The 23,726-nt window shown below is 38.0% G+C and overlaps 1 protein-coding gene across 4 annotated transcripts in view; it reads left to right on the top strand.

The window, feature by feature from the left end:
* The window catches only part of LOC111565870 (vascular endothelial zinc finger 1-like), a 41,339-nt gene extending 26,979 nt beyond the window's left edge, over positions 1-14,360 (top strand). Inside the window, exons 3-7 of one of the 4 annotated variants that reach the window (XM_023266163.3) lie at positions 3,492-3,561; positions 4,186-4,354; positions 7,762-7,803; positions 8,473-8,538; positions 8,718-14,360. In XM_023266163.3, coding sequence (XP_023121931.1) covers positions 3,492-3,561; positions 4,186-4,354; positions 7,762-7,803; positions 8,473-8,538; positions 8,718-9,082 — 712 coding nt within the window. In that variant the 3' untranslated portion in view covers positions 9,083-14,360. The remainder of the gene's footprint in view (positions 1-3,491; positions 3,562-4,185; positions 4,355-7,761; positions 7,804-8,472; positions 8,539-8,717) is intronic. The other 3 variants (XM_055012132.1, XM_023266165.3, XM_023266166.3) reach the window with 3 other exon arrangements.
* The last annotated feature ends 9,366 nt before the right edge of the window (positions 14,361-23,726 follow it).

The following is a 23,726-nucleotide window of genomic DNA, read 5'->3' as shown; positions in this document are numbered from 1 at the left end:
ACAACATTTAACCAAACTAACTAGGCTGACTAAACCACAGAAACACAATAAAACACAAACACTAATAACACTGGAACACTAACATCAGCCACAATAATGACATTTAAACCCCCAACACCCCAAACTCCCATCGTGCATTGCAGCACAGCAGTTCAGTCATAGCTACTGGCTCGCTACATTATTTTAATTATTTTTGTGGTAAAATAAGCATTTTCAAGCCTAAAAAATGGAAATATTAAAAATATATAAAAAAATAAGAATTAAAGCATATTAAAAGAATCTTTAATTGAAATAAAATGCGTAGCGTACAGCGCTGGGCACTGATTGGCTCAGCGACCACAGCATCAGGCTCCTCTGTCCCCCGTGTATAGCATGCGTTAAGCATCTGGCCTTGTCCATTTCACACAGACTTCTGATCGCTGCACATAGTGTTGCTCTGCGGTGATGTGCAGTGTGTGGGGAGGGTTTATAAAGCCTTGAAATATATGTCAACGAGAGAAGCACTCGGAGAGCACAGTACCCCACCAAGACTGTTCGTTCCCTGACCTCGCGCTGAACACAGGCATGTGTTATGCATGTGTCCGTTATGTACGTATACTGAATTGTCTGACCTAAATATATAGCAGGCAACGGGAATTGATGGGACTTGAAAACACCCCACAATTTAATCAATTGTTCCTTGTATCATTTCCGATCAAGTCGGCAGCAGTGGATTTGTAGTAGGATCACAATCATGTGATCGTCAGCGGGCAGATGACACAGCGTTCACATGTCATAGTTACAGTGACGCCGTGCCAGCTGCTCTGTTGCAATGGAAATCCTTAACAAATCCGTGGATCCAGACAATAAACACGAAGATGCTGACCAAAGAATTCAAACTTAAACTTGTTCGTTAGACTTGTTTGGGTGTTTGAAGGCCTCAATAATGGCTTCTTAGCAGCTATTCTTCCCATCTGCTCATGGTAATTCTGGAGACTTTCTCAGATTCTGATCTAGAAGCATTAATCTCTGCCTGAAGATAAGCAATTTTCTTCCTTCTAGTACTTTAAATCTTGAGGTGTCTGACATCTGCTTCAGTTAGCTTTTGTTTTCGTCCTCTTCCATGGTGTATTTTGTAAGTACCAGTCTCTGGAATCAAGTCCAAGGTATACTGACCACATTGTGAGAACACTTTTTGTCTTGCCCTATTTGTCTCAAAAGACCGTCCAACATCATGAAGTGTTTTAATTCAGGATAACGTTATTTCTTTTACACAGACAAATCAAAGATAAGATGGTTTTACCTTAGCTGACATGTTTCAACTGCAACTGCAGTCTTCTTCAGAGCATCATCCAATGTGTGCTGACGTGTCCTTTTTTTATCAGGTGACCGGTCTTGCATGTCAGCTAAGGTAAAACCATCTTATCTTTGATTTGTCGGTGTAAAAGAAATAATGTTATCCTATGATAGTCAACGACAAAATGAACATTATCCAAATGTTTTAATACAGACTCTGTCTTTCTCAATGAGTTCCCTACGCTACCCATTTTCAACAGGAGTGAGGAATTTCAAACAGAATTCATGTTTTTATACCCAAATTTGCTCCAGCACACTGGAATTCTCTGAGAAGTCAGAAATTGATCAAGAATAACATACAACCACTAAAACAACATTTTTTGCCCAGAAATGCAAACAATTAACTGTAATTTGGCATCTCAATAAAAAAAATAACAATGTGCTTTACTATATTTTTCTGCTTTTTTGTTAAACAGTAAATTTGAAAATTCACGGATAACAACAATAATTGTATTTTAGCATTAAAAATATTATTTTGATTAAAGAGCTTGCACATATGTTCAGATTAGCCATTACAGAAACATAAAAAATATTTTGGTAACCAGCAATACTCTTAATTTAGGGCAGCAGTGGCAAACACTTTACACTGGGGGCAGTCTCATAAATTTGTTAAGCACTGTATATGGAAAGTGTTTGCATCATCTGAACAAAAACTAAAACAATGCAACTGAAATCATTTAGTTTGCTGCACATAGTATGGTACCATCAAGACATGAGTTAGTTGTATCTCCCTACCCCTTTCTTTAGTACAGCATGGTAATAATGGACCTTGCATGTTGACACAGTTGTCTCAGTTTGAATACCTTGGTTATGCATTGATTTGCACTGAAAGACTGAAAATGACATCCATCCATCCATCCATCCATCCATCCATCCATCCATCCATCCATCCATCAATCATCATCATCATCATCTATATACCGCTTAATCCTCATTAGGGTCGCGGCGGGGGGGGGGGGGGGGGGGGGGGGGGGTGGGCTGGGGCTGGGGGCTGGAGCCTCTCACAACTGACTTGGGGCAAAGGCATGAAACAACCTGGACAGGTCTTGAAAACTACATGCAATACCAAATATTTTAATGAGAAAATATTTTCATGGTGTCACCTACCTCAGGTTATGTTACTACTTTAAGCTGAGCACAGGCTAAACACATAATTTGCTGAACATCTATGTAGAGATTGTAGAGAGTGTTTAGGGAACGACAATGAACTATAATTCATTGGTATTCCCTAAACACCTCACATGCAGGCTGCGATAGATACTGCTAGGGCACTACAGCATACTCAGAAAGGTGTTTGGCCAAAAATTACTTTGAAAAGAGTGGCACAAGTCATTATAATGTCAGATTTACGAAAGGTGAAAATAAACAATTTTATCTTTATCTATTTTTAAATGTCAGTGCTGCAGTCGATCTTGATGTAATTGTGGGAAACCAAGATGATGTGATTAAAATTCAATTTTTTAGGCCTAGCACTATCTTAGCCATTTTAATTGAATGTCCTGCTATTCCTACTTCACTGAGTCAGTTGGTCGGTAAATCTACCTGCCTGCACCTGCACTCTTTTAGCATAGGTGTATCTGAGTCAGACCTCTCCAGCTCCACCAACCTCCTCCTCTCGCCTCCCATTCTCGTTCCCCATTTTTTATTTTGAATTATCAGCTACAGATCACTTTATGAAATGCACAACCGTTTACTTGAACAACAGAACAGCTTTTTCATACATCAGACAGGGACAAACTGACAGAGCCATTCAAGGAGAAAAAGTACGACTTTCACCGCTGCTACCCAAGCCAGTCAGAGAGACACTAAAACAGCCTAATCGTCATCATGCACTTGTATGAATGAGACCAATTGAAATTTTAACTTGAATTAATTGGAAAATTTGAGAATCAATGGCCTAAAGATCTCCCTGAATAGAGGAGGCTTTTTAACAAACAGTACTCACAGCAAAGGACGCAAAAATTTAGACAAAGTAATTAATATGCAAGACGCACACTGCTCCTACATCTGTGTTTCCAGTGGAGACACATGCATTAATGTGTGCTACCTGTCTACCAAATCAAATGGTCAAGGTCATGACTGCTATCTGTATTATAACATTCTACCATATTACCCAGCTCTAATCTTTTATGTCTTGTCTTCATCACACTCTGCAGACCTGATCACCTAAGCTGTCACGTCAAGCATGTCCATTCCTCCGAGAGGCCATTTAAGTGCCAAGTTACGGTAAGAGTCATGACTGGGTCTTCTATGCATAGTGCTTTTATGAATATTCTAAGTTTAGATTTGTGTCATATTTCAGCAGCAACACCATTGCATACTCCAAAGGCCAGATTTGGTTAGACTGGAGCTGCCACCCTGAAACTACTGCTTAGACAGCCTTTTCATCATGTGTACAGGTGTTTTAGTTGTTTATTTTACATCACACTTTTTGCTAGTTTCACAGTACAGACCTCTAGTCAGTGGAAATTATTCAGTGATCCATGCTTCACAAGAAGAATTGCTGTAATGTAGCTTGGTCTGTCGTGGCCAAGTCAGTCCATAGAACATAGCTGTCTGATCACTCACAATCCTCGTGAACTTGACAATAATGAACTTCACTTTGATCACAGAAAAGAAGCAGCAAAGCAGGATGACCCTGAAATGTACTGTCCACCTAGCTGCATTTTGGCCAAGCAGATCTTTTCCTGTGTGTGCCTTAGTTTATGTCAAAGGATAATTGTGTTACATTTTTTTGCATAGAAGGAACTTTCGAATGTCCTTTTCTTGATTAAGTCAAACTGGAATCGCAATCACATGGTCATTTTCCCCAGATGTTTGAAAAAAAATTTCACTGGTTGCTTTTCTCAGGCTTGTACCTCTGCTTTTGCTACCAAAGACCGTCTGCGCTCCCACATGATCAGACATGAAGGCAAAGTGACCTGCAACATCTGTGGCAAAATGCTAAGCGCTGCCTACATTACAAGTCATCTCAAGACACATGGCCAGGCCAGCTTCAACAACCCATGTAACAATAAAGGTAGGTCACATCTTTCATTCCCATTTCTTCTCTTAAAGCTTCTCCATACTTGGCTCCTTCTCATTAACACTTAAGCAGTAACAACAAGGATTCAAGGTTCCTTGTTGTCATACCAGCATACATATTCATATTCGATGGCACGAAATTAGTACTCGAGTCTTGGCTTTAAGCAATAGAAAAAAATATAGAAAAATAAGGAAAATTACAAAGCACTATAAAAACAATACACACAAGTGTGGTAAACAGATACGTACACATGTGAAACTATGCTTGAATCAGTAACAAAAACACTTTAGTCACATATCTGTGAATTTGCCATAATGTGTTTTACAGATTCTGAACATGGTTTGTCATTACATTATAAGTAGAGATGCTGATGGGCTACCTGTCAATACTTAACTAATTCAGCTGTGATGTGATGTACGGTGGAACTAAACTACAGAAAGTGGAACAAATGTGAGAGTAAGTATAAATTAATAAAAAAATGAACAGTAAACTTCACAAAATTAAGACAAAATAATTTCATGTGATAACTACAATTATCGTAGTTTTTGTTTGTTTGTTTTATTGTTTTGTGGAAGGTTGAAATTCGATTTTTTTTTTACATCGACAAATAAATTCTGTGGTAATGGAATTGTTTTGCTCAATCTAAATATTGCAAAATAAGCAAGATGTGGGTAATTATTCGCAAATAAATTAAGATTCTAAAAATTAAATGCTAGTTTGTGCCAGCATGAAAATCTAAATCAAACGATTTGTTCGTCGTCATGCTAATAATCACAACAATATAGCCCCTTTCAGACATGCAACATGGAACATTTGTGGGTTATTCAGTCCGTTAAAGTGACAACATTCTGTCATTAAAACCTTATTCACACATAAATGTTCCTCACGGCTACATTCACACATACCCACCAGAGTACCGAACTATGCCTTGGCACACGTGATATTTATTTTTCACGTGAGACTAGTCAATACATCAAGTGATGTATGGTACACAATAATGCAGTAACAGACTAAAATTAAACTAATAGCAGCTGATCCCGTTCCAGATAACTAACAGTGCAGTTTATTTCAGATGAAAACGGAAACTCAAAGTTTAAGACTCAGCCTGCGAATGGCCGCGATGTGACAAAATATTAAACTGCAGCTGATAAATTGTGACTCTGTGTGACAGCTCACCTGTCCCTTTGTCCATGTTTTGATATTTTGCAGTTAAACCTAATTAATAAAGTTACTACTGTTGCCCTATGCATAAAATCACAAAGCTCTGTCTCTCTTTGGAGATACTCTTAGATCTTACTGCTGTCTGATGCCGCACGTTTGTAATAAACTATGAAGAAACTGTTCTAAACTGCCTTGTGACCTGCTGTCAGATCCTGGTCTGGACTGATCCGTGCTTGGCAACAGTTAATAATTATAAGAATTTAATTAGCTATTGGTGCTGTTGTTTAGTGTGCTTTTAAGAGAGTGCGTTTAGTGTTTAATTCGCTCTCTTAAGCAGGTATTAAACAAACTTAGAGCCAATAATTCCAGACACACTTCAGCTCCTCTTAACATTTTGTGCAGAGAAATACCTGGATTCAGTTCAATATTGGTGAGTATTGTTTTAGCTGTTGCTGTGCGTTTTCATCACAGTGAAATTTTATTATTGTGGACATTTTATTTTGTTGCCTAACAGATGTAAAATTGTTGTGCAATGTGCATGGAAAATAAGTGTTGTGATTTTGGCGCACAAACTGTGTATTAAACACCTCTGTGATGTTTTTCGATGAATCCTGATGCTAAAATGTTGAAAAGATCCTTAAAATAAGTCATAACTCAGAGTACTGCTGTCTGTGCGTGTCTATCCATTAATTTAACAGCTTAGTTCACACTTGTGCCATGTTGAAAGCTATATGGAAATGTTACTTGGTTCGACCTAATAAATTGCCGGCGTGACTTCTGTGGTTAAGCAACCAGTGTGCGCATTTACACATGCGGCTGACCTGTTCAGTTGCTGTCTGATTAACCTAATACAGTGCATATGTGAAAGGCTTTTATGTCTATCTGTACTTAAATTAAAAAGCCCCAGATGTTACCCTGAGGGAAGACCACTGGCAGGAACGTACAGTGCTGAGGGAGTTGGGAGCAGAAAGAAAGTTTTCACTGATTTAGGATTTTTCATGGGGCTGCGTGAACTGTTTCCAGTGCATCAGTTTCTAGCACAGCTGTTGATTTGCAACACAAAGACTGCAAGAGATAAAACAGCTTGTTTGATTTGCACATAGGGACAACAGCCTGCTGCTTGATGCATACATTTTAATCAGTAAATCTGCTGTGCATTATCATGGCTTGACAGTAAGCAAGATCATTTTAGTTAAACTATTAAATTGAACGGAACTTGTCATCGTCAAGAGACTCAAGGCCTACAATGTAGTCTACCTAAATGTTGTGAATTAGCAGAGCTGGTAGGAATCCCTCATTAATCTTTATTTTACATGTCTGGCATTAATACAGTAATGCTTACGACTGCATGAACACGTCAGCTGGTTAAAAAACTAAAATAAATGAATAAAACCATAGTTGACACAAACACTGGAGTCCCCCCACTTTGGCAAACTGTGTCTTCAATGTAGTCAAAGAAGTAGCATCAGCTAAAATTGAGCCCCATGTGCTTTACATTTCTTCATTAGTTACTTGTAATATTTTCCATTGGAAAATGAAGACGATTTTCTGGTGGGGGATTGACTATCCATTGTTACTCTTACAACTACTTTCTTTTGGCATTCTTATGAAATAATAAACTGTGCAGAACCTCAGGATTGAGTATTTGTATCATCATTGCTTTTGGCAGTGCTGTTGATTTGATCAAATTTAAATATTAAAAGTACTCTTTGTGCGCAATGTGCTTTTTGAACACCCTTCACAGTCTCCCTCATTGTGCACACTGCTCTTCCCTGACAGAAAACACTAGCAGTCCCAAATTACAAAGAAGTCTGAGAGTCAAATAAAACAAATGTAAAGCCATCTTTAATTTCCCATCATAATACACTAGAGCATAGTTACTCAGTGGTGCTTATGAGGATAGTTGTATAATATCCTCTGTGGCTCTGGAGAATCATTGTAAAGTCATAATGAGCTCTTAGACGATGCAACGCAACAGAAAACCACAAGGGTAAAGCAGTTAGCTTGAGTGACATTCTGTGTTTGTGTTTGGTATACCCTCCATTGGATGTAACTAAACCAGTCTCCCCACTTTTGAGTAGCTACTGTAATAGTAGTTTTGCTTGACTCCATTAAAAGCAGAGAAGCCCTGTAAATGTTTATACCTCGTCCCCTCATACACACAACTTAAGTGACCCCGAGATGATAGTGCTGCTGCCCTGTGCTTATGTAACCCCATATGTGTCTGTATTTCTGAATAGGCATAAGTGACTGGCAGTGGAACCACTCAGGGCCACGAAAAGGTAATCCAGTAGCTAGTAGCAAAGACCCCTGAACACTCAATTATCAAGCGTCTGCAAAACACAAGTGGCCAGTTTTTCTTCATGTTATAACATGTTAGTTAAGTACAGAGGCTTTTTTTCCCTCTGAGGACTGGTGCAATTAAGGTTTTTCTGTTTTCAAATATAGAATTTTGCTAATGTAAGGTTAAATTTCATGAAGCAGGATCAGTAGATCATTTAAATTAACCACAAACTGGACCATAACACTCAGGCTTGATGCACACTACCAGACTGTTGATCACAGGTCATCTTGTATTCCCAAACCGCATTTTATGTGTTGACTTTGACCAGATTGCTAAATTGAGTCACTGTTCATAAATACCAGCTATAACTACAAACATTTGAATCAAAGTTGCAATTTTTCAGTAGAGACCATATCACAAATGACCCAGCAACAAACTGTCCATCCCACTGTATCAGCAAGAGAGAAGTAGTCACAATGAGCCCAAGCTCATCTGAGATGGTCATGTTGTGAGTCCTACAGTGTAGTGTGCTTCCAACCTTAGGCTTACACCGAACTTGAGATGTCGTTGATAATGTGTCACTGTTTAAAGTAAACATTTTGAATTAGCACAATTAGACAGTTAGCTGGTTAGTCTATTGATCCTGCTTTTTGAATTTACCCCTCAGGTGAGTTGACGGTAGGAGAGATTTTAAATAACTCCTTCCAAGTCCTAATTGACAACTCTCACAAAGGTAGGTTTCTTCAACAATATTACCACATCATGTATTAATGACATACTGACATTTTCAGTCACCCAGCTAAACAGCCAAGAAGCTGGGAAGGGCTGCTGGCTTTCCTTGTTTTGGAGGGGTAGTATGTCTGTACATGATTGGCCTGCCCTAAATGTGCTCCTCTGTCCTTTTTAACACAGATACCAACAACGTGCACAACTCGGCCACTGCAACACCAGTAACTAACTCCGCAGCCATCACCTCCACTGTGAACCGTGGTGGCAATGCCAGCAATCCTGTCACCATCGCTGCTCAGATGAACATTGCCACCAGCACAGTCAACATTACATCACCAGTTAACCTGCAGCACCCTGTCACCATCACCGGCCCTGTCAACCTGGCCTCTGTCAACATCCCTACAACGGCACACATGAATATCGCCCACCCAGTAGCTATCACGACTCCCATGCCTATGAATATCACCGGGCCACTCAACATTGCCATGAGGCCCATGGAGAGCATGCCTTTTCTATCACAGGTTCTGCCATCTTCCCCTCCTTGGTAGAGCATTTTGAGCTGATGTAACAGCCAGTAATGTTTTAACTGCCTAATAACAGCTGGGGCCATCAAATCTTAGAAAATGCCCTTGTAAGTGGGTTGATACTGTGTCATACTTGAAAAAGTGAACTACTTTCATACAGCCATGTAGATAATAATCAATGACGTTACTTACAGGAGTCATGATTACAGCATAATTGGACAATTAAAATTTTTATTTGCATTTATAGTAGATCGATGTTTTAAATACCCCAAATCATAATAAGAAATTATTTGGTTTTCTTACCGTTACTCATTGATGAGTGCTAGTGTTTACATAGCATATAAGATAAAGTTTGCTAGCTTCCACAGGAGGGTTTGTGAGAAGAGTGGCCCACTGTATGAATGGGCAGTATCAATATACTCTTCTATCTTAGATTTTTTTTTTTTACTTCATGTATTGTAATATAGGGAATAAAAATAAATTTAATAGAGAACTGTTTTACTGATTTGGAATTTCAGTTTTGGCTAACCCAGTGAATTAACTACCTGAAAAATCTGCCTTTGCCTCTAACCACTAGATGGCTGCCCTCCCTTGAGCCTGGTTCTGCTAGAGGTTTCTTCCAGGGAAAGAGTGTTTATCTTCCCACTGTCACCAAGTGCTGCTCAAAGAGAATCATTTGATTTGTTGGATTTCTTTCAACAATATATTATTGTAAGGCCTTGACCTTGCTATGTGAAATACCCTGAGGTTACTTGAATTTACCATATATAATTAAAATTGAATTGGAAAAAAAACATGGTACATCATCATATTGAGCAAAAAATATATATCTGCAGTTTCAGTATTACCTACTAATTTCCTATTGGTTCCTAATTGAAATTGGAAAAAAATAAGTCTATTACTCATTGCGTTTCAGAGCACAGATCCAGTGTCCACATAAGCTGTTTAATCTTGACTTTAAGTTACTTTTTTCATCGCTATTAACCACATGTCATTATCAGCAGGTGAAAGTTGGCCACTGGCAACAGGAACCTGCATGTTTCTAAGGTCAGAATGAACTTTTAAGCTTAGATAAACTGCAGTTTGTTGTTTTCACTTGACGGCTTAAATTAGTGATGTCAAAGGCTGCAGAACATCTGTCTTCTACCTGCTAACGTGACATGACCCTATAATGTGGTGTAGGTGGAAATTACAATAATGATCAGTTTAAGCCAAAGATTTTCTAAGTATTGTGTTGCACCGTGAATGACTTATTTTGAAAGACAAGGGGCATACATTCAAACAGCATTTAGACCGTCAAGGGACTGCATTCGCAGTAGATGACAACATGCCCTGGTGTTTGCCAAGTTATGCTCAAATGTTTCTCATATTATTGAAATACAAATGCTACCTTTTGCATAATTTTAATATCTGATAGTGTGTATATTAATGTTAAATTACCCAGTTAATTGCTTGCATTACTGGTGGTTCATCCCGTGAACAGATTACATTATACTTTCAAACAGAAAAGAAATTTCTTCTACTTCATTTAACGTTGTTTAAAATTATTGGGCAGTTATTACATTTCCAGCTGCTGCATGTTTACCAGTTTTTTTGTGTGCGTTTATTCCTTGCTTACCTCTTTTACAAACTTGAGGAATTTATTTTATTATGACAAATAACTGACAGTGAGCCAACTCATTACAGGAAGGCATACCATTTCAAGGCCTTTTTTCAAGCCCTTTGATTTATATTTATCCCCAGAAAAAACGCTGTTAGTCTGGTAAAAGTGACCAGTTGAAAATTATTTCTTCAACTGGGAATCTGACTTGAAACGTAGGTGATGTGTGATACATTGCTGTTTTTTCTGCATTGTCTAACAGCTCCTTAAACTGGTTAGTATTGACAGTTCTTAAATGCTTCGGCTTAGGTAAAGTGAGTTCTTTTCTTCGTATCAATATTTAATAGTTAATGTTTTTTAAAGTAAATGAAACAAAAAAAAGCATAGCCTCCATTTGGGGGGAGGATGAGAAATACTGTGGATTTTACTGATGGTTCAGCGGTTGTTTAGATCAATAAGCTATCAACTCCCCCCATTTCTGTATTTTAAAGTTTCTGGAAACCAGTCACTCCTCACTGCTGGACACTCTCCATAAGTTTTTCTATAACATCAGTTTGGGAATTTCTGTCTTTACTTACATCAGGACTTGACAGTTAAAGGTACAGCAAAGAGGAAATACGCCATACTGAAAACATGTCCCCTGGCTGTTGCCCTTAGAATGGCAGTGTTATTAAAGGTCAACATTTGGATTACTGAGAATTTTCTAACTGTAGAGGTCAAGAAAGCTATTGAGTAGTTAATTAGTCCCAAAAGTAACATTTTGGTGTGTTCAGTCAGTAGATGCTTTACTTTAGCACATCTAGGATTCCATCACTGTCAGTCTAACTCAGGAAGGTTACTGAGAATAGTCTTTTAAAGCGATATTCAACATTTGACACACTGACCATTTTTTGTAAATATTAAACACTATTTTATTGCCTTTATCTGTGAGAGAGGAACCTTCTCTGCTTCCCACAGAGTAGCAATGCAAGAATTATATCACCACTGATGTGGCCGTCTATCCTGAAAAGGAGAGACATAAGCAGAGACTAAAGCATAAGACTGGTGTCTCTCTTTATTGTTAACAAAGCCCAAAAACAGCAATTAATCCTCCTAACAAATATGTGTTGCTGCAGCTAGATATAGCTTAATCCTTTCAGGAGCCAGTATACTGACTTTGCTGACATAAATTTTAACTGAAATAAATGCTATGGGTAGTTTATTTAACTCAGATTTTCAAACTAGTAATGCAGTGAAATCTTACAATTTGTATGTCATCTTCTACACATGGTGCTCCAAATGAATCAGCTCAACTCTTTTCAAATAAGCACTTTTCAGGTTATTCTCACTGGAGGAACATACCACCAAGTGCATCAGCAAGGAGACACTTTTCATGAGTTCTGTGGTACAGTGGTGCAAATCAAACTGCAGTTTCACAGATCATACCTGTCAGCAGGAAAACCTTGTTATGACTTAATAGTTTCTTCAAGGAAATTATTGGTTGGTATAAAGAGAAGAGACAAATAAACTCCCGCCTTATTTCTTTTGAGCTAAATTTTCTCTGTAGGTCTCACTTGCATAGCATGGTGTGTTGTTTATTTTTAATTACTTGTTGGATTTTTATTTATTTTTTTTATATCCTAGTAGTCTACCTTTATTGGAAGATTGAGGCTGTGACCACAAAAGAGACCCACTCAAAGCCCAGGTGTAGTTGAATGAGCAGGTCATAAGATGGGAGCAGCATTGCTGATGTTGCAAAGCAACACAAGCGTTGACAACTCACAGCCATGTGTAGCCACTGTTTGGTTCATCCCACACTTCTCTCTTTAAGACTATTTGCAGAGATTTTGCTACATAAAATACTGAGTTCAGGAATTCCACGATAATTGATTTAACTCCATCGTCCACTTACCGAGGACGGCAAAAAATTGCTGCAAAAGAATATCTTAAAAAAGCTTTACTTAGCTTTACTACGAGGATTACGATGTGACTGAAGTGGAGTTTTTTTTTTTAGTGTGCACAAAAGCAGAACAGATTAACAGAGCACATTAGGTTAAGAATTCTACCAGAACAGGCCGACAATGTGCACCTGTCACAACCAAGCCAATGAGTGAGTGACAAGTTGTTTTGTGATCTCAGCCTCAACAGTTCCTGCACCAGGCTTACATATTGTCCTACAGTTTCTCACTGTGTGTATCTTAAGAAGCATAAGAGAATCTGTTTGTGGTTCAGACTTTTTCAGTGCAGGAACTCTGGAGCACATGTACTCAACTGTGGGATATGTACACTACAAAAGAATGGTACTTACAGGGCATTTCAACAAGCTGGAAGGAGAAAATGATTGTGGTTTGTTATACAGTACACCACTCATGTTTTTTCATCACAATTTTTGTTTTGACCATTAATTTCATTGTATTCATGCCACCAGTGTCCACCAAAAATAATTGCTCTCGTGGAATGGCATTATTTGTTAGAAATCATTTTCCATCTTTCTTTTCAACTTTTTCCAATGTTGCATGTGGATGACTGTGCTTCTCCAGTAAAGGTTTAAGTTCAATCCCCACTATTAGAAGGCTAGAGACTTCTTATGAAACAAAACACTAAAAAAAAAAAAGATGACAGGAAGCATGTGGTGACTTTGCAAGACTTTTCTACACATTGATGCTTCCTCCACTAGATTTGCTGTGTGATGGAATAATTTTTTTTCAGGAAGCTTTCACCAATTCAGACAGCCAAGGGCCCCACATGTCTGGCAACCAAATTACGTTATTAGCTTTATTTATTTCCTTTTTTTTTTTTTTTTTTTTTTTAAAGCTAATGATTGTGAAGTTGTCATTGTCTGCTTCAGGAGCAACCTAGACACACAAATTTGCTCTATCTTACTTTGAGCAAGCTCATGTAAATGTATCGGTGGCATTTGACCATGTGGTTTCACTTTTTAATTTGACCCCAACCTAATGTGAAAACCATTTGTTTTGCCAAATAATGATTTCGAAGATTTTTATTTTCTATGAAGCTTGTATGTTGAATTTGGCAGATGTGAAGGCAAATGAATGTATATCTTTGTACAAACCATTTAGTTCAGAGGACATGTTAGTTATGACAGACAAATGCAAGAAAAAACATAGCCTTTTATAAATCTTTTTGTATTAGAACATTAACAATGGTAATTTTTGTATATACGAAGGTTAGGCTTTCTGATTAGCAGAAAGGTAAAACATTCCTACATTTTTTTAAATGTATGTCCATTGAGAATAATTATGTAAGCATATGCGCAGTGTTTTATATGCCTTTTATTTGGGTTTGTCTAAATAAAAGAAAACAGTAAAACATGATTGTGGACTGTCCATGTTGAGTCCCACAGAGGAAATTCAATACTGTCCATCTCAGCTGAATCTCTGGACTGACCCACCTGCTCATGAGACACTCCCCTAGATTGGGAGAAATGTATTCCTTTCTCGTTTTAGTTTTCCTTAGCTTTAGTTGAGGTATCTGTGAGGCTGAGATGGTTGCTGAAGTCCCCAGTCTGTTTGGATGTTTCCTCAGTGTCTTCACTGGCTCACTGGCTCACAGTTGGCCTGCTCACAATGTAAGTGCCTCTGTGACTTTGTTTATCGGAGTGGATTGTGGGGGATTTTGTGCCAAATCATAGTCTGTATGTGAGAACAAATCCTTTTGGTATTTTTTTTTTCATTCTTTAACTATTAAACTTGGAAAATGTGACAGGTTGCGTGAAATGTGTCTTTGTTGAAAATTCAGGGGTTATTAAAGTTCCGTTTTTGAAAATAAGTATGCAACTTGAGAGAGAGTGTTCCTGTTTCAATCTAATAGTGCTGTCACACACAAAACTAGCCTCATGAAGAAATAGTGTTCCCATGCTGGTGTGGAAGAGCTTGACTGATCCTTGGCTTACATGAGCACCGTTGGGCTAACCCAAATTGAGACTGCTAGCCAGCCTTTCACCCACTACCTGTTGTCAGACTTTAAATTCACAGTTGCACAAAATCTCAAAAATTATCCTCCTTTTAGGTTTTTAAAGAGATCTCATCAAGCTCTCATAATTTTTAGACGGCACGTCTGTCTAGCAGAGACACAGCCTTAAACACTAAACAAGAAGCACAGCCATCTCCACATCAGGACATTAGCTGCTCTCACAGTGGTTAAGGCTACACTAACGGCTAGCAGCAGGTTAGACTACAGCCACAGATGACCCCAAAATAGTGTGTGGAAAACAATAATTAATATTTCTCTCAGATCTGGGCTTTAGTGGGCAATAAAAATGATAGAACAAAAAAAAAAACACAAGAACAGCAACTGCAAGAGACAAACTCTTATTGTCTGAATTAGTCAGTGCAACAGTAAACAGGACAGCATTGAGCATCTTGTGAGGCTCAAATATCTCCACTCCTGTTTCTCTATTTGTACGCATTCAGTTACAGCAATTTTCACCAATAAAGAGTAGTTATGAATGACATGTTTCCTGATCTCACATGCTGTTAATATATAATATTTCATCTGTTTATGTATAAATTCAGCAATAGTAATCGCTATTACTGAGCAAACCCACTTAGGAATGACAGGTTCCCTGCCATCACAAGCTTTTAATAAATAACTTAATGTATATTAGTTCCAAATATTGGTTATCTGGCTTTCTCAGTCACCAATAATTAATATCGAGATTGGCAACAAGGAACCTTATCAATCAATCTATAATTCCAGTGATTTCTATTAATCTTCAGTTTCTATGAAGGAATGATTGGAACACATTGGTCACAAAAAAGAGTCATGCATTTTAGTTCTTTCATAGATTTATTATTGGTCTCCTGGAAGAATGGCAACATGTGCTGAGCCAAAAATATACATATATCAATTTGAATTATCGGCTTTGGTGATGTAGAAAGTCGTGTTAATCAAATTACAGTGATTACAATTGACTACTGGTGCTGAATTTTCTAAGTCAATTAAAATAGGTCCCATTCCATACACTCATCAGATTTAACAACAAACACTGCAAAGGGAAAGTCTGAGGAGGTCAGCACGGCACAAGTGCATGGCACAATTGTATCCCTGCAACGATAAGGAAGAAAACACTACAGTCTCCCTCTGCTGAGAGACAATTGTTCAGGATGGTCAAGAGTGAAACAAGAATCACCAAAAAGCAGGTCTGCAATGAATTAGAAGCTGATGGAACATTGGTGTCAGTGTCCACAGTCAAGCATGTTTTAAATCTCCATAGGCTGAGAGGCTACCATGCAAGAAGGTAGCCCTTCCTCTAAAAGCAGCACCTTAAAGCTAAACCGAAGAAAAGGCCTTCTAGGGACCAAACATGAAACAAAATAGAGCTATTTGGCCACAATGACTAGAAATAAGTTTGAAGAAGAGAAGATGAGGCCTTTCATCCCAAGAACACCAAACCTGCTATCAAGCATGATGGTAGTAGTATTTTGCTCTGGGGCTGTTTTGGTGCCATTGGAACTAGGGCCTTACACAAAGTAAATGTAAAACATTTACTTTATAACTCCACATTCTTCAGAAAAAAACTGAAATCATCAGCCTGAGGTTGGATCTTGGATGCAGTTGGATGTTCAAACAAGACAATGACCAGAAGCACACTTCAAGAGTGGTAAAGACATGGCTTAATCAGGCTACAGTTAAGATTTCAAACTGGCCTCCCTACAGTCTGGATTTAAACCCCATCCAAAATCTGTGGACTGTGTTCAAGAAATAAGTCAGTTTCAGAAAGCCAATAAATTTTGTCAAATTGCACCAGTTCTAAAAATAATTTTGGACAGATAACAAAAGCACCTAACTGATGTAAAAATGGCCAAGGGACATTTAGGCAAATACTAGTATTTTCTGTATATTTATTTTTGATCCTGCAGAATTTTTCAAAATTTCAGACACACACAACTGTCTGTGTGCAGGTATGCATGTGTATGTGTTTGTGTTTGTATGTACAACGCCGTACAAAAGAATTTGCACAGAAATCTTCTATTTTTGCATTTTTGTCACACTTAAATGTTCCAGATCATCATACTAATATTTATATTTATTAAGTATTCTATAGAGATAACACACAACACAAACTATTTTTCAATTATGGTTTATTGAAGAATTCTGCAAAAAGTATATCACCCCGTGAAAAAGTATTTGCCCCCTCACAGATATCTTCTATTTGATATTAGATATTCTATTTGCATACATAAATGTTTCAGATCATCAAACTCATGTTAAAGTTTTTCTCAGTTGCTTGGGTACATTTTTCAAATCATCCTCGACATCTGCAAAATAGTAAGTGCATTTCTCAAAATAATTTGTACAAATAGCAAAACACCATGGATTACCTGCATAGATTATCTTGCTCAAAAATCTTAGTTCATCTCTCAAAAGTAAATATCTGTGTCAATAAACATGTCAGTGTCATCGGAATGACAAGTCCTTGTGTCATTATGTGGATAAGACAGTCAAACTGCTTAGTCATGCTGTCATTTTAACTGTTCTCTGGAGGGATGTTCTGATGTAAACTATGGCTAAAGTTTTGATGACAATTATTGTAAACTGTAAGTTACACCGTAGTGCATGTGGGAGATTGATTGCAAGAGACTGGACAAGATTCACATTTACGCTTTTACTGTTTGTATTGTAATTTGTTGACAGACAATGTCATTGCAATACAGAAAGGAAAAAACAGCACTGCATAGCACAGTGAAAAAAAACTAAAGTAGAAATGTGAACATAGGACAATCTCCTTAGCGAAAACTGTACATGCAGTGCTGTAGGAATTACAGTGCTGTCTTCCCACACCTCATGACGTTTCTGTCTGTTGGGGCACAAACTCTGATCCACATCACAACGAATATCTTCTCTTGCCATGCAGAGTGGAAAGAATCTTTTAGAGTGTCTTATCCAGCCTCTGCAGGCATCTGCTGTGATGTCATCACACGCTGCATCCATGGCAGCCAGAAGGGTCATCTTTGTATGTGGCTGGTGATCATATACTTTCCATCTCTATGCTGAGACAAATTCCTCACTGGGGTTAAGGAATGGGGAGCAGGGTGAGAGGAACTCCGTCAGCATCCTGTTGTTGGTGGCAAACCTTTGCCTGATGATGTTGGAGCGATGGAAACTGACATTGTCCCAAATCATCACGTACTTTGGCAAGCCATCTCCAATCTGACCCCTCTCTTGCTCAGGGATGAGGTCCCTGTAGAGAGTGTCTAAAAAGGTGACAAGACGCTCATTATTGTATGGCCCAATAATATGCATTAGCACACCATTCTCAGAGATAGCAGCATCCATGGTTATGTTCCGTTGGTTTGGAATATCATCTGTAGCCCTGTGGCCTTCTGCGTTTTGTTAGGTTGAAGCCAGCCTCATCCATGTAGATGAAGTTGTGCGGTGGTTCACCTTCTTCCAGTTTCATTTTTCGCTATATCCAGGAAACACAAAATGAGTTTTCTGAATTACATGCATTTTCATTTTGGACAAGATACAGTTATATCAAATGTATAGAGCACATATTGCATCTTCTTTTCTACAGCCATAGCAAATGTGTAAAGGTCACATTTACTGTATATCACTATACCATGTTGTAGTGTTTACTGTGAGGTAAAGTTACTGCATGCTTACTCGTTTTTCCCTGTACATGCTGGTAGCGCAGCTCCTTCACTCTTTCACCATTTCTTTCAAATGGAACAGTGTACAACTGCTTCATATTGATTTGTTCTCTTTTCAGCACCCTGTCAGTGGTTGAGGTTGATGTTTTAAAAGATGTTGTTGTGCTCTGTAATGGCACTCTTTATCTCCCTTAGTCTTATGACAGGACATGATGGCAGCAGGGTCACCAGAAGCTCCACCTTCAACAGATGCACTACATTTGGACAGACAGCCTTTTCAATCAAAAGCTGTCACATCTGGAATGCATTACCAAATGAAATTAATATGTTAGCAGATTTAAAAACATTTACAGTAAGAGCTAAGTATTGGCTGAAAGAAAAAAAAAGAATGTACCCACCTATGACATTAGAAGGTCTGACTGTGGATTGTGTCATTGTGTGTGTGTGCGTGTGTGTGTGTGTGTGTGTGTGTGTGTGTGTGTGTGTGTGTGTGTGTGTGTGTGTGTGTGTGTGTGTGTGTGTGTGTGTGTGTGTGTGTGTGTGTGTGTGTGTGTGTGTGTGTAATGTAGTTTATAATGTTGTCTGAACTGTTTTTATCGGTGTTATTGGTCCTCTGTCTACTTTTACTGAAAAACCCAAACAGGGACAGGAATTGAAAATTAACTTAATGCTGTGCACTCTATATGCAAGACATCAGATGTTTTCTATGTTAATTGCATGGTCCCTGATCAAATAAATAATAATAATAATATGGCATTGTTTTCTACAACCATGGTGCACATACCCTCCTCCTGTTCAGGTGTGAAAAGAGGCCCTCTGCTATCCCAGTGAAGTTGTCTTGCAGTCCTATATGGAAAAAGTACAGTAATGCAAACACAAAACTGAGTAAGATAAAATGTCACTGTATAACATGTACTGACTGTATATTGTAAAATTCAAATTTAATACTGTAATATTGTATGAAGCATTACAGAAAGTACACAGTATTGCAGTACAGTGCCTATTGTCAGATTACATACCTGTTAACGAAAAGTTTGAATAATTGAGGACACAGTTGTTCTCCTAACATCTGGCTGCACCCTTCGACCAGCCTCGGCCATTGGAAGCCCATGACTGAGAACGCAGTCTACAAGTGTGGCTCTCATCTCATCAGGAACGTGCCTCTGTCCTCGGCCTCTTCTGCCTTTTCCTCTGTTTTGCCTCCCAACTCCTCCGCCATGCAGTCTCACTCCTCTTCTTCTTCTCTCTAGCTGTTGACTCCGTCAAATTCCTTGTACTTCCATTGTCAGACATTGTAACATTGTGTTGTGCTACGGCTATATATATATATATATATATACTTGTTAGCTTTTTTGATGTGCACGAGTGACACAATGAAGTGAAGATTGAGGAGGGTTAATACGATGTTAGTTACTTGTGAGAGTACAGCCTTGAAACTGACGTTCACATCAAACACCTAGGCACCAGGTCAGAGAGTCAGAGGAGTGTCGTTTTGGAAAATAGGGCAGCGACTTACCAGAGAAAAGGTAGACTTATTAGCTTAATATAACTCAAATTAGATTTTAAAAGAGAAACATTCACTATATATATATATATATATGTATATATATATATATATACATATATATATACATATATATATATATACATATACATACATACATATACATACATACATATACATACATACATATACATACATACATATATATATATATACATATATATATATATATATATATATATATATATATATATATATATATATATATATTGACCCTAAATGGGTAGAAAAAAATTGCCGGTTCCACACATGGCTCTACCACACTGATAACGGTGTACCTTTGTTCTTTTTTGCCCTTTAATATCTTATTTTCTAAGTCTTTATTTAATGTCTACTGTTGCACGAAGAGAGAGTAATGAAATTTCGATTCTTGGTATGTCATGTACATATTGAAGAATTGACAATAAAGCTGACTTTGACTGACTTTGACTTTGACAAAAAAATCTGTTGAACTAACATAATAAAATGATTGAAAGTGGTTGCACTAAATATAGTTATGTTTTGGCAACAAAAAAAATCATGTGCATGTTTCATGATCTGCATACGGTACACTCACATGACTTTTTCATGCTTGTTAGGGCTGTGGCCGTATTTTGTAATATTTTGTTTGTAGTTTTGAACTGTTTTGTTGTCTGGGAGTGGGTGTTCTGTGTTTGTCTGTAGATCTTTGTCTCGTCCTTGTTTTCTGTGTAAGTGGTCTGTTTCGTCCTGTTGGTTTGTAGTGGGTGCTCTGTGTTTGTCTGTAGATCTTTGTGTACAGGAGCTGTGATTGGTGGCAAAGGTGGCAAGGCGGACCCAGCGCTGATTGGCTGTTCACCATTTTAAATCTTGGCAGCCGGCAGTGATGGAGGAGCCTCTCTGCAAACAGCACCCTTTGTTTTTCCCAGACTCCAACCTTTGGCTTGATATCCGTGTTTTTTTGTCAGATTAAGATAGTGTGGTTTTTGTTTGTTAGACTTAGGTTTCTTTTTGTAGTAGTTGTGGTTTTGTTGGATAGGATCTTTTTCGTTTGAGTGCTAAAACGCCTCTTTAGTTTGTATCCAGTTCTTTTGTTGCTTGAATGAATAGCCCATGTGGTGGCCTCTTTTATTTGTAAAATATTGTAAATAAATCTTTTGTAATTTTTCTAAGAACTTGTTCATTGTTTTTGGGGACTGGGAAAATACTCCACCTTATTTTTTTCAACAAACATTATGCTACGCACCTTCCCCCTAGACGGGTGCGTAACAATGCTCTTTTAACATAATAAAGTTTTGTTAAATATTTTTACTTTGCTTATGTTAATTGAACAGAAATCTATCATATTAAACAACAAAAATGTCATCATTTTAATTGGACTAAATTTCCAAATGATTAACTAAAATAATGATTTTATACTTTAAAAGTTACCTCTTTTTGCCCACTAGTTTGACAAAGACTGCAATCAAATCCACATCTTTCTTGTGCCACCTAAACAAAGCACATCTTTCAGAGAATAAAGTGAAGAAAACAAAATATCTTTAACCACTTTTAATCTAAAGATGGATTACAGAATTCAAAACAGTCAAAAACACTTTGACATGTTGATGTTCAACACTAAACTATTACAAAGCAGCTGTAGTTTAGAACATTTTTCATGTACCTCCCAAAAAACTGCACATCAAAAAAATTGCAATACCTTGCAAACAGGTCTTTACGTTAAAAAAAAATGTGGATCACAAATATGCAATACTGTGCAAACAAGTCTTGAAGCACTAAAAATTGCACATCAAAAAAATGCAGTACTGTGCAAACAGACGCATAAAACTGAACATCAAAAATATACAGCACTGTGCAAACACATATCACAGCACATGACATATTTAAAGCATTTCCAACACTGAGGAAAACAAAGTTTTTTCTGAACACTTTGAAATCATCAACAGCACTGTTCTTGAATTCTTGAGCCGTCTTGCAGAGCATGGTGCCTTCAGCTTTACACAAAACATTACAAACAAGCTCCAGTAGTGAAAAAAGACTCTGTAGCTGCAAGAATGAAACAAATACTATTTTCATATTGAAAATATGTAGTAACTGTACAAAATTTCAAACACTGAGGAATACCTAACTTTTCTCTGTAAACAATTAGAAAATCTGCCTTGACAGATAAAACACTCATTCAGAGTCTGTTCTTGAGCATTTGAGCTTTTTTGGAAAGAGTGGTGCCCTCCAGCTCCATGATGTTTTTTGGAGCACCTCAAATATATATTTGAGGTCACGAGGGTAGTCGAGGTTCAATGTGTAAATCAAGCCAAAAAACATGGCAACAGCTAACAGAAAGTTGTTCAGCTCCTGCAAGACCACCTGGCCTTCAATCACTATGCCGATGTCATCTGGTTTTGAGTTGCAGTCTTCTTTCAGGACGTAAATGCCAACAGTGGTATCCTCGATGGATCTTTCATTGGTTTCGTCTGCGCCCTTAGAAACACATATTGTCAAAATCAGGTTCAACATACCCCTGGACAATCCTCAAGAAATATTAGTAAAAACAATTACAGTACCTTACAGAAGTGATCATCCCTTCTAGGATTTTTCACCGTCATGTTATAGCCTTATGCTAAAATCAGTTATATAATTTTGCCTTATCAATCTAGACTAGTAATTCTATGAGTAATTCATTTGTTTTGGTATTTGTCTATTCGTTTGTGTGCCCCTCAGACCAGCAGGTGACGTTTTTTTGGTTTGGTATTCAATTGACTGACTATTTAAAGAAAGTAAAGGTGAGCTGACAGGTGCTGCTGACGAGGAGGAAAGCACAAATGAATAAAAAAAAATCAGTTGGACAACCAGGACTCTTCTTATAGCTGGATGCTAGGCCAAACTGAGCAATCGGTGAAGAAGAACATTTGTGACAGAGATAACACCGAGGCTCTTTACCAATGGCTCAATTTGGCCTTAAGTACTGACTGTAGATTGATGAGGATAGACATTAATATAATTGATTTCAGCATAAGGCTGAAACATGACAAAAGGTGAAAAATCTAAGAGAGGATGAACACATTTTCAAGTCATTACTAAATAATTTAACAATTTACATATCAATATATTTCTAAATGCGTGGCTTCATAAAACAAACAAACCATTATAACACTTATAACACTCACCACATACTCTTTGACTAAATTTCCTGGTTCCTCACTGAGGTGCACACACAGTCCTTTGATGATACAACCTCAACTGAGGTCAACATCGTCATCCTGGCCAAAGGTGGCAAGATTACCAACTTATTTTTAAAAAGTATCACATACTGAACTAAAATTGATAATGCATTCATATTTGTTTCTTACCTGAGCCATGGGTGCCACAATATCTTTAAGCATTCTCCCCATCTGTCCACCTCTTCGCTCAAACAGCCTCAGGAGTTTGCTGGACAGCACGTCTATCCGAGATAAAAACCTTGACTGTAGCGGAATGGTGGTGATGCGTTTGAACTCTAAATTTATCTGGTTTAAAAATAAGAAAAGTAAAAGAGAGACAAATTTGAGAAGAACATATAATACCATGGGGCTGCACAGTGGTGTAGTGGTTAGCACTTTCGCCTTGCAGCGAGAAGGTCCCTGGTTCGCGTCCCGGCTTTCCTGGGATCTTTCTGCATGGAGTTTGCATGTTCCCCCTGTGCATGCGTGGGTTTTCTCCGGGTACTCCGGCTTCCTCCCACAGTCCAAAACTATGCTGAGGTTAATTGATTACTCTAAATTGCCCGTAGGTGTGAATGTGAGAGTGATTGTTTGTCTTTGTATGTCGCCCTGCGACAGACTGGCGACCTGTCTAGGGTGTCCCCTGCCTTCGCCCGAGTCAGCTGGGATAGGCTCCAGCCCCCCCCCCGCGACACTAATGAGGATTAAGCGGTGTATAGATAATGGATGGATGGATATAATACCATTAAAATAT

This window comes from Amphiprion ocellaris, chromosome 7 (assembly GCF_022539595.1).
Source record: "Amphiprion ocellaris isolate individual 3 ecotype Okinawa chromosome 7, ASM2253959v1, whole genome shotgun sequence".
Taxonomy (NCBI): domain Eukaryota; kingdom Metazoa; phylum Chordata; class Actinopteri; family Pomacentridae; genus Amphiprion; species Amphiprion ocellaris.
This window is presented reverse-complemented; position numbering and strand designations above follow the sequence as displayed.